This window comes from Herpailurus yagouaroundi, unplaced genomic scaffold (assembly GCF_014898765.1).
Source record: "Herpailurus yagouaroundi ecotype Mexico unplaced genomic scaffold, PumYag 67209, whole genome shotgun sequence".
NCBI classification, from domain to species: Eukaryota; Metazoa; Chordata; class Mammalia; order Carnivora; family Felidae; genus Herpailurus; species Herpailurus yagouaroundi.
In genome coordinates, this window is record NW_024420049.1 from 97,252 (window position 1) to 108,421 (window position 11,170).

The window sequence follows — 11,170 nt, forward strand, 5'->3', positions numbered from 1 at the left end:
TGGAAAATTTAAAAGTCCACAAGCAGCTCGCACAGTGTTCCTATTGGCCAGCGGCGCTCTAGCTGGATGGGAATTGCAAGCAGCAAAGAGGTTTCAACGTCTCTGTGCCTCAACGTCTTCGCTTTTTAATCGGGACTGATCCGATACCCAACCTTAAAGGGTCGGCGAAAGGAAGCAATTAGCTGTTGTTTAACAGAGTGCTCGCGGGACGCCCGAGTGCCTAGGCCCGTGTTAAACCCAACGAAAGTCGGCGACCCGGGCCCGGGACCGCGCCCACAAGTTACGGACCACCGGGGCGGACTGCGCATGCGCCTCCAACCGGGGCAGCCCAGGGCCGGGCGAGGCTCAAGGCGCACGCGCGGGCGCGCTACCGCAGCGGGGGCGGGAGGGCAACCCAACCAATGAAATTGTGCAGGCGGCCCGCGCGCGCCCCGGGCTGTGCTCCCAGAGCCCGGCCCCGCCCCCACCGCTCCGCGGCGCGGCGCGCACTGGGCGTCACAGAGGTGGGCGGGGCTTAGTGGCGCGGCCTGAGGACGGCGGGAGTCTGTGCTTGCTTCCTCGGCGGTGTCCCACGCTGCTCGCACGCTGTGCGGGGCAACATGGCGGACACGGAAGGTAAAGGGTCGTTTCCTCGTGGGTGGCCGGGCCGAGTACTGGCCCCGCCGTGCGGAGAGCCGGGGTGGGAGGGTGGCGGCGTCGGGGGCCGAGATCCCCGCCGGTTTGCCGCGGGTCCGGCCCCGTCGCCGCCGGGCCGGGCCTCCTGTTGGCCTTCCTCTTGGCCTTGGCTCTAAGGGTGACGGCAGGAGATGGAGAGGTGCTGGCAGTGACGTGGCTCTGCGAGGCTCGGGCCTCCCTTCGATGGCACAGCCGCCTGAGGGCCCGGGTCGTCGCCGACAGGCGTCGGCCTCTCCGGCGACCCCGCGGGGACGGGAGACCTGGCCGTACCTGCGCCGCCGGCAGCCCACACACCCGGGTCGGTCGGCGCCACGCGGAAGGGCGCTGGGAAGAGGCCCCGCAAGGAGAGGGGCCGAGGGGCTCGGACGTACGCGCAGCTCCAAGTGCAGAGAAAGTTGTACAGGCTGGGGGCCGGGGAGGGGGCGGTTGCATGGTCACTCAGGGAACTTGGAGGCCCTTGGCCCGAGCGCTCCTGCGGCAGATCTAAGCCCCTCCACGGCCACGTGGTGAGCCGGAATGGAAGCCGGCATGTGCGACTGCCTGCGGTCGGTTACCGGGCCGTGCAGCCCACGCATTTGTCTTTTACACACTAGGCTTTACCCAGCAATTCTAGATCAAACATCCGATTTTTACTTGCTCTGATTTCACTATTTGAAGCTTCGTTGTCCTTATTTTGGGGAAAAACTCCCAAATCTCGTGTGTGTGTGTGTGTGTGTGTGTGTGTGTTTGTTTTAGTGTATACTGTGCCGAAGAAACATAAGAAGAAAAAGGAGCGGAAGTCGTTAGCAGAAGAAGATGTAGCAGTGAGTAGAAATATGTTTTGCTTTGCTTTGACAAAAAGGAAATGTTACGTAGGTAACAGGTTACATAAAACAACTGTTTTTGGCAAGTTTCTAAGGAATGGGTTGGAATTGAGTGGTTGTCTTAGGAAATACACAACCCCAGTCACCTGAGTCTCCTGTCAAGTAGAGTTTGCTGACTGGTGTTGGTACACCAGCTGCTCTCCCTGAAATGCTTTTTTTTATTCCACCCACAGACCCACTATTCCTCTTTCTCTCATAAGGACCTGACCCCATCTTGGTGGCACTTCACTTACTTTTCTGAGATCGTGGTTCATTTCCGAGATCCTGGTTTTTCTTTGGAGGTCCCAGTGAAGAGCAAGAGAAACTACCTTGTTTTCTATTTAAAAGGCTTAAACTTATGTGATAGCAGTGGAACTTTTCCAAATCACTTGGGAAGTCTAATAGGGTGTGTTTCTGTCCCATGTAAGGAGATACAACACGCTGAGGAATTTCTTATCAAACCTGAATCCAAGGCAGCTCAGTTGGACACATCTCAATGGCCCCTGTTGCTCAAGGTATGTGGTTAAGATTATGCATCGGATCAATGCCTGGCTTTTACCTTATTGAAGTGTTAAAAGATTCGTTAAGAGTGATTAGCGCTAGCATCCTTGACGTTGGCAATGGTAGATGACACAGTCTAAAGCAATGTTTTTCAGTGTGTCTGACATGAAGGCCAGGTTTTGTTTTGTTTTGGTTTTCATTTCCAGTGCACCCAACGCTTTACATGATACAGTTAAAATGTCACAATGTAAAACCACCATCGAAGTTTACAAATAATTAGTTCTTGGTTTCTGTATTTAACTCCACTTTACAGACTCATACTAGTTTGTGAGCCTCGCTTGGAGCAGGAGTGCTTTAGTGATTGAGAACATGAGCTTTGAAACCAGACCAATTTCATTCAGACTTTGTGACCACACAAAGTCAGTGTGTGACTTTGAGCCAGTCATTTAACCTCTGAGGTGGTTTGCTCATGGCATCTTTTATTGGGAAGGCAAGCTGAGGGCTGCAGGAGGTAATCCATGAAATGTGTTTTGCTGTAGTGCCTGGCACGTAACACGTTCTCTAGAAAATTGCTGACCATTGTGTTGGGTTTGAAATAGGCTGGCTCAGTGATGAGTTGAATTACAAGTTTCACAAACAACTTAGTGGGCACCATGTATGAGATTAGGAGAAAAAGCTAGGGTAGGGAAAGTTACTCAGATGCCTCTTGGCAAAGTGTTTTAATAAATCAATATATATTAGGTGAAAGAATGAGATTTGCTCGTATAATTCAACACTGTTCAGTTTCTGCTCGGCCAGATGGGTCTACCATTTATATCTGCTTTTCTGTTATAGGTTCTGGGGATATGCTAGTGAACTGGATAGGCCAGAGTCCCTACTGTCATGAAACTTAAAATCTAGGGGTGGGAGGTAGATGGTTAAAAAAAATAATTGCTATTTGTAGAAGCACTACGATGGAACTAAACTGGGTAATGTGAAAGGTGAGCTTCAGTTGAGGGGAGCTCTTTGAGACCTGCAGTTGAGCCCTGGAAAGGAGGAGAGTAAAAAGGAGCAGACCTGAGAACAGAGATGGGAACATCTGGAGCAGGAATGAGCTGGTTGTGTTTGAGAAACGTGGTTGCCAGTCCCGGTAACAAAAAGTATTTCTAGAGGAGTGATTAACTTTGTCTAAATCCTCCTGCTGTGGGTAATTTCTCCAGTGTGTAAGGGGGCTTAACGCTGTGTCACACATAATGAAAACCGAGGGGTAGAATCCAGGTTTCTGAACTTGCAGGTTAACCATATCATGGTTGATAGTGGTGCTGACTCTTGTACACACGTTAATGGTTTATTAAGTTTATTTTGTGTTGTATCCTTGCTTTCCAGAATTTCGATAAGCTAAATGTAAGGACAACACACTATACACCTCTTCCTTGTGGATCAAATCCTCTGAAGAGAGAGATTGGGGACTATATCAGGTAAGTGTGTTGGGAGCAAGCACTGTTCAGACTTCTTTTCAAAAGGACCTTTTCAGGGGCGCCTGGCTGGCTTAGTTGATAGAGCATCCAACTCTTGGTCTTCAGGTCATGTGTTCGAACCCCACATGGCACATAGAGTTTATTTTTAAAAAGACCTTTTCACATCAGTTATTCAAGGAGATAGTGGCATTTTAGAATGGCTTAGAATTGCCTTAAACACATAACCCGTACTGATCGTGAACTTTTTTCCTCTTCAGATTTAGTTTTTATTAAAGGGCCAGCGATGATGGTGCAGCGATTTCTTTTCCATTCTAGGACAGGTTTCATTAATCTTGATAAGCCCTCCAACCCCTCTTCCCATGAGGTGGTAGCGTGGATCCGACGAATACTTCGGGTGGAGAAGACAGGACACAGTGGTACTCTGGATCCCAAGGTGACTGGCTGTTTAATCGTGTGCATAGAACGAGCCACTCGCTTGGTGAAATCCCAACAGAGTGCAGGTATGTGCAAGAGGGAATAAAGAGGCAGCCACTTTGATACTGGAAGGCTTTCTACATTTCCTTTCCTTCTATTTTTGGCCCTTGGAAATTTTCATCAGGAGAATCTCTCATACTTGACCTTCCAAGGTTTTTTCTTTTTTTTTTTTTTAATTTTTTTTTTTCCCAACGTTTATTTATTTTTGGGACAGAGAGAGACAGAGCATGAATGGGCGAGGGGCAGAGAGAGAGGGAGACACAGAATCGGAAACAGGCTCCAGGCTCCGAGCCATCAGCCCAGAGCCCGACGCGGGGCTCGAACTCACGGACCGTGAGATCGTGACCTGGCTGAAGTCGGACGCTTAACCGACTGCGCCACCCAGGCGCCCCTCTTCTTTTTTTTTTTTAAATGCTTATTTATTTTGAGAGGGAGAGAGAGCAAGCCTGTGTGAGCCGGGGAGGGGTAGAGAAAGAGAATCCCAAGCAAGCTCTGCACTTTCAGCACAGAGCCTGACACGGGGCTTGATCTCATGAACTGTGAGATCATAACCTAAGCCAAAATCAAGAGTCGGACACTTAACCGACTCGGCTGCCCAGGTGCCCGAAAAAGGTTTTTTGCTAAGCAGGCTGTACGCTGGATGCTCCAGCGGTCCCTGTCAGCGTACTGAAAGTTGAATTCCCAATGAGAGAGAGCATGTTCAGTCCTTTCCCAAGTCCAAACCATGAAATTTGTCTTGATGCAAATTTTACAGAGTCAAATGGCCTGCTTTTCCTGTTATACAAAATGTGAATATGAGCATATTTTTAAAACTACAGAAAACTCAGTGGCCACACCTGACTACTCTTTTGTCATTTTTCAGGCAAAGAGTATGTGGGAATTGTCCGGCTACACAATGCTATTGAAGGGGGTACTCAACTTTCTAGGGTAAGTCTGATTATAGGGAGGGCACATTTTGGCGACTTGGGTATCCAAGCCCGTAGACATCTGGAGACAGGTCGGTTTTCCTGACCGTCCTGTCTTGTGCCCTTACCAGTGGGCTGCCCAAGCTGGCCTGGACAGGTAACTGCACATGGCAGGGTCACTTCTGGACATGCCACTTCTGAGGAAAGGGCTCTGATTGGCACCGAGTCCTTTCTGTGTCTTTGAAGAAAGAAGCAAAAATGGAAAGGGCATCATAGGTCTTAAATGATTGAAAGATACTTTGTGTTTCAGTTGTGTCCTCAACCTGCCACAGTAGACCCTTGCTCTTATTCAAGAGTCTTTATTTTGATTTGTGCTTATTCTTAGGCCCTAGAAACTCTGACAGGTGCCTTATTCCAGCGACCCCCACTTATTGCTGCAGTAAAGAGGCAGCTCCGAGTTCGGACCATATACGAGAGCAAGATGATCGAGTATGATCCGGAAAGAAGATTAGGTGGGTCCTTAGGCCTTTGAGGAAGCCATCCATATGTGGACAGGACACCATGTGTGGACAGGAATGCCTTTTTTTTTTTTTTCAACGTTTATTTATTTTCGGGACAGAGAGAGACAGAGCATGAACGGGCGAGGGGCAGAGAGAGAGGGAGACACAGAATCGGAAACAGGCTCCAGGCTCTGAGCCATCAGCCCAGAGCCCGACGCAGGGCTCGAACTCACGGACCGCAAGATCGGGACCTAGCTGAAGTCGGACGCTTAACTGACTGCGCCACCCAGGCGCCCCATGGAATGCCTTTTTTTTTTAAAGAGAGCGCCACTGGGGTAGAGGGACAGAGGGAGAGAGAATCTTAGGCTCCACGTTTGGCATGGAGCCTGACGAGGGGCTTGATCCCACGACCCTGGGATCGAGACCTGAGCCGAAATCAAGAGTGGACACTCAACCAACTGAGCCACGCAGGCACCCCAGGAATGCATTGTTGAGAATTAGATTCTCTCATTAAGAATAGATGCCCTTAGTATATGGTGTGGTCAGGGCCTGTTTCTATTGTTTTTAGTCTTGTTGGCTCAGATACAGAATAACTCTGGGTTTTTCAGTTAGCAATGTGTTTACTTTGGAAAATGTGCTACTTTTATGTGTGTGCATCTTAGGAATCTTTTGGGTGAGTTGTGAGGCCGGCACGTATATCCGGACACTGTGTGTGCACCTGGGTTTGTTGTTGGGAGTTGGCGGTCAGATGCAGGAACTTCGGCGAGTGCGTTCTGGAGTCATGAGTGAAAAGGTACAGCATTATGGGCTAGAAGTTTTGGAGCTGCTCCTTAACATCCTCCCGCCCCTGCTGCAATGCCACCTGCTTCACATCCTGGAAAAGGCAATTTCCAAAGTGTTGAGTTCAGTTCAGGGCGGCTTCCCTGTTCTGTTAATTAAACTTTGGAACATTGAAACCTGGGCTGTGGGAGATGATTGGTAGAAAGCATTACTCTATTCATTTTGATCCCACAGCCTACAAAACTGCCTAGATTTAAGTATGTCACCAGCTTACAGATATGCGGAAGATAGATGATTGGGAAGAGACTAAAGACTGAGTTTGGACTAAATTCATTCACATTTTGGAAGTTTGGGGTCTGTTGGACCATTTAAGATACAGTGACACTGAACAATTTTTGCGCGTGGCTGCTTTTCAGGACCATATGGTGACGATGCACGATGTGCTTGATGCCCAGTGGCTGTATGACAACCACAAGGATGAGAGTTACCTGCGGCGGGTTGTTTACCCTTTAGAAAAGCTCTTGACATCTCACAAACGGCTGGTGATGAAAGACAGCGCGGTAAGTCCTGGGCTGCGCGTCCGCAGTGTGATAAAACGACCCCAGGCAGGAGGCCTGGTCTGTGCTCTGTGGGAAGAGATGAAACATGATATGAGGTTACTGTTTTCCTTTAAGTAATTCCTACACCCAAGGTGGGGCTCGAACCTCACATCCCCAAGATCAAGAGTCACACGCTCCACCCACTGAGCCGGCCAGGCACCCTGAGAGCACTTCTCTTAATGATATAATTAGTTATGTCAGGGACAAAGGATAGCAAAGTTAAGGGTATTTGATGCATTTAAAAAATGTTTATTGATTTTTGAGAGCAAGCAAGAGAGAAAGCAGGGGAGGGGCAGAAAGAGAATCCCAAGCAGGCTCCATGCTATCAGCACAGAGCCCAACATGGGGCTCAAACTCACAAACCGTGAGATCATGACTTGAGCCGAAATCAAAAGTCAGATGCTTAACCAACTGAGCCACCCAGGAATCCGTCTGATGAATTTTTTGTATGTTATGGTTTGTAGGAGACAAAAATTACAGAGGTATACTAAGCCAGGCTATCATAGTTGGAAAAAGTTAATCACGTGAACTAGAACAGAAATGTGATAAATTCTCATTATGCTGGGATCAGATTGGTGCCGTCTGGGTGAATTTAGCGGGAGGAAGAATGCGGTCGGCAAGGTATGTAGGTAAGTGAAGGCAAGATGGCATAAGCCATTGATGTCCAGGAGAGGTGGCCTTTTTAACCTGCATGGGGTCAGGTCACAGGCCTTGGCACTCTTGCTTGCTGGTTACTTTGGGGGCCTGTTAATAGGCCAGATCTCCCAATAAAGCCCAAAGGTTTCCCATTTCTGTCAGGGTTTTCCTCAAGGATAAAAAATAGAGAAGAGTAAGGAAAATGAAGGTTGGGTTTCGGTGGAAGATAAAGATACCTTTGACGTCCTGCGGATGGATGAGTAGCTATTTCAGTCTCCTTTAACGTCTGAGTCGGTGGGGGTAAGGTGGCTAGCCTGTGGTGAGTGGTTGCTGCATACACTGGATCGCAGCCAGTGGCTGTCGGTGCCATTGGCCCCATTTTGTAGGTGGGGGTACACTCGCAGGTCCACCCCGCGCGTTCTTTTCTGGGGTGGGTTCGGATGGAGGGCACTGGCTAGCGGAGCAGCTGGTGCTCTGACGTGCGATGCCATCCCTGCAGGTGAATGCAATCTGCTATGGGGCAAAGATCATGCTTCCGGGAGTTCTCCGATACGAGGACGGCATCGAAGTCAACCAGGAGATCGTGGTCATCACCACCAAAGGGGAAGCGATCTGCATGGGTAAGAGGAGAACTTGCACTAGTTCCTGCTGCACCATCACAGCCAGGCTTGCTAAGAGCGGACCCCAAGTCCAACTCCTCAGGTTCACGTAATCACTGTGTTGTCTGGGGCCTGTAGAGGTAGTCCTAGCAGGGGATCGTGGTAGATGGGCCCAGATTTTGTCCAGCTGGCTGGTATTAGCAGCCACATCTCAGCAGCTTGGTTCCAGTGAGGATGGAGGAAATCGTCCAGGAAGAGAATGCATGTCTTTGGTAATTCATATGGAGAGTATAGTCCATTCGTTGTCTGTCTGTAGCAGTTAACTTGTGAGTGTTTAGTTGGTGTTGTCGCTTAGAACTTCGAGTGTTCCATTCCGTGAAGGGTGTGTGCAAGCCGTTCCCTGTGTGTGGCCTGAGCCTGGAGCCTGAGGAGTGTATCTTTAGGGTGCCTTGTCGAGGTGTTCCCTTCCCCTCTTGGCTGCTCCCCGCAGAGCCCCGCTTACAACTGAGAAGGGAGTCTGATGACCTGCTTTCCTCCGGGCACCAGTGAGGCGCGGTCAGTGAATACCTCGGATGTTTGGACTCCTGAGGATCTAGGAAGCATTGAGTTTTACGTGATTAGTGTGAATGTTTTTTAAACTCATAACATGCTTTCAGAGGCTTTCTTCCCATAACGGCAGATTGTCTCCATATGAACATCCTCAGCCAAGGAAGCCTCCATTAAGGCAGTAGAGCTTTGAGTTTCCGATGGATTTATAAAACAGTGGAATTAGGGCTCATCGCCAATCACGTTTTCCACTCCAGATCCCTCTTTCATCTCTTTCCCACACCTCCAGCTATTGCATTAATGACCACAGCAGTGATCTCTACCTGTGACCATGGTATAGTAGCCAAGATCAAGAGAGTGATCATGGAGAGAGATACTTACCCTCGGAAGTGGGGTTTAGGTCCAAAGGTAAGTGGGACTGTGTGTGTGTCCCACCGGGTTATGTTTTCATTTTTGTGTTGTTGAATATTCACCTGGATGGCTGTCGAGTGTGTCCCTACTACCACAATCTTGCCTTGTGCTGGGCTCTGGCGAGTTGATGGTGAGTAGAAATGGGCCCATCTCAGACCTTCGAGATTTCCTAGTATAAAGGGGGAAGCAGACGGACGTCAGTCATACTGCGCAATGAATGGTGAATTTCCGCCAAGTTGAAGGCTTATCAAGGGATGCAGAGGGGCGCCTGGCACTTTGGGAGTCCAAACTGAGGGGTTTGGCCTGGTTGGGGGTCCTGGGTAAGAGATTTGCTGGAGCCGGGCCAGCTTAGAGGATGCAGTGTTAGGTGTCAGGGAGGGGAGAGTGTGGGGAAGCTGCGATAGCAGGTGCAAAGGCCTGGGGGTTGGAATGAGGTGGGGGGAGGTGCCACAAAACAACGCTTCAGAGGCTGGCAGTGATACGGTGGGCTTTGTGACTTGCGCCAAGTCCCACGTTTGCTCCTGTTGGAGAACATGGGTTCTGAGTGTTGTGCGGAGGAGTGTGGAGCCCAAGTGAGACTGCGAGGGAGGAGCCTGATGTGAGCGGTCACAGTACCTGCTCCACGAGTTGACACCGTTCTGATGTTGAAACTCTGACGGTCTGCCAGGCAAGTCAGAAGAAGTTGATGATCAAGCAGGGCCTCCTGGATAAGCATGGCAAGCCCACGGACAGCACACCTGTCGCCTGGACGCAGGAGTACGTGGACTACAGGTGAGGGTGGGACGTCTCCGAGCCCCAGCTGGGCAGAGAGTGCAGGTGAGGAGGGCATAGGTGGTGAGGGTGGGAGGCCGTGGAGCCCGGGGGGGCAGGTGCGGTGAGGGGGCGGCCCAGACGGGTGCCTCGACTGCAGGTGAGCATGGGGAGGGAGGACAGGAGCTCCTGGAGTGCCTGGGTACGGGGGGGGGGGGGCATATTCAGTTTGGGGGAAACTTGCTAAACGCGGGGTGGTGGCTCAGGAGGCCTGGGGGCCGGAGGTACTACCCTTGACTGCCCAGGCCGGTTAGGGGCCGGGGCCTCCGTGGCAGACAGTTAACCAACCCCTTTGTAGTCTGGTTCGTGGGGCTCTAGAGGGAGTCATTCTGCAGCAGTGAGTGGGGATTTCTGGCCACTGTCAGTATTTGGATGGCGACTTGCACTGCCTGAAAGCCGTTCAGTGCGTTTGACCCATCGCTCCCTCTTTTTCAGTGACTCTGCCAAGAGAGAGGTGGCGGCCAAGGCAGCAAAAGCCCCGCAGGAAGTTGTTGAAGTGGTAAAAGCCCCAAAAGTAGTTGATGAAGCGGTGAAAGCTCCCAAGGTGAGTGACGTGCTGGGATCAGTTTGCAGTGTCCTTTGGGAGAGGGTTCTGTTCGGCCCGTGTCGAGGACTGCGGTCCCCCCCCCCCCGTACGTTGCAGCTCAGCGCGGCAGGCTTCCCGCCCCTGGGGGTGCACGCAGCACACGATGCAGGTCGTGCGCCACACCTCGGGCTCCACAGGCCCGGAGGTCGGGCAGCGACACTGGAGCAGAGCGCACGTACCTGTCCCTCTGGCCCCCACATGGGGTCAAGCGCGGGCACAGCTCATGTGGGAGCAGAGTCCGCTCTAGACGACAGCAGCTCGGCATCAAAAATACGCGGCAGTGCCGCAGCTCTCCAGTCTGAGGGTTCCGGGAAGGACTTTTGGCCCCACTGGGGGCCGTCCGCCTCACGCCCCTGGCTCACCCTCCTTCTCTGAGGGCACGCGGCCCACCGGTTCAGGCTCAGCTGCGCCCACGGGTCCTGCTCTCTAGGGAGGAGACCGTGTTGGAGTCCTCGGTAAATGGGGCCTCTGTTTGTTGGATTTAGGCTCTTTTCTTAATGTTTGTTTATTTTTGAGAGAGAGACAAAGTGTGAGCAGGGGAGGAGCAGAGAGAGAGGAAGACACAAAATCCAAAGCAGGCTCCAGGCTCTGAGCTGTCAGCACAAAGCCTGACGTGGGGCTCGAACTCACGAACTGTGAGATGGTGACCTGAGCCGAAGTCGGACGCTCAACTGACTGAGCCACCCAGGCGCCCCAAGATTTAGGCTCTTTTCTTACTGAACCTCTCTCATCCGTGTTTGCCCAAGACCTAACACGATTGTCCCCACCTTAGCGGAAGCGAGAGAGTGAAAGTGACGAGACGTCACCACAGCTGGTCAAGAAAGAAAAGAAGAAGAAGAAGGATAAGAA

The 11,170-nt window shown here is 51.1% G+C and overlaps 1 protein-coding gene and 1 non-coding gene across 2 annotated transcripts in view; both read left to right on the forward strand.

Moving 5' to 3' along the window:
* Window positions 1–491: 491 nt before the first annotated feature.
* DKC1 (dyskerin pseudouridine synthase 1) overlaps window positions 492–11,170 on the forward strand; it is a 12,139-nt gene continuing 1,460 nt past the window's right edge. The window contains exons 1-14 of the mRNA XM_040467119.1: window positions 492–615; window positions 1,411–1,478; window positions 1,946–2,032; window positions 3,384–3,475; window positions 3,791–3,975; window positions 4,812–4,876; window positions 5,240–5,366; window positions 6,017–6,147; window positions 6,551–6,694; window positions 7,869–7,989; window positions 8,804–8,922; window positions 9,593–9,696; window positions 10,171–10,279; window positions 11,094–11,167. Coding sequence (XP_040323053.1) covers window positions 600–615; window positions 1,411–1,478; window positions 1,946–2,032; window positions 3,384–3,475; window positions 3,791–3,975; window positions 4,812–4,876; window positions 5,240–5,366; window positions 6,017–6,147; window positions 6,551–6,694; window positions 7,869–7,989; window positions 8,804–8,922; window positions 9,593–9,696; window positions 10,171–10,279; window positions 11,094–11,167 — 1,442 coding nt within the window. The 5' untranslated portion in view covers window positions 492–599. The remainder of the gene's footprint in view (window positions 616–1,410; window positions 1,479–1,945; window positions 2,033–3,383; window positions 3,476–3,790; window positions 3,976–4,811; window positions 4,877–5,239; window positions 5,367–6,016; window positions 6,148–6,550; window positions 6,695–7,868; window positions 7,990–8,803; window positions 8,923–9,592; window positions 9,697–10,170; window positions 10,280–11,093; window positions 11,168–11,170) is intronic.
* On the forward strand, window positions 6,243–6,377 carry LOC121024843 (small nucleolar RNA SNORA36 family). Its single transcript, XR_005787831.1, has one exon. It is a non-coding gene; the product is annotated as a small nucleolar RNA SNORA36 family (small nucleolar RNA).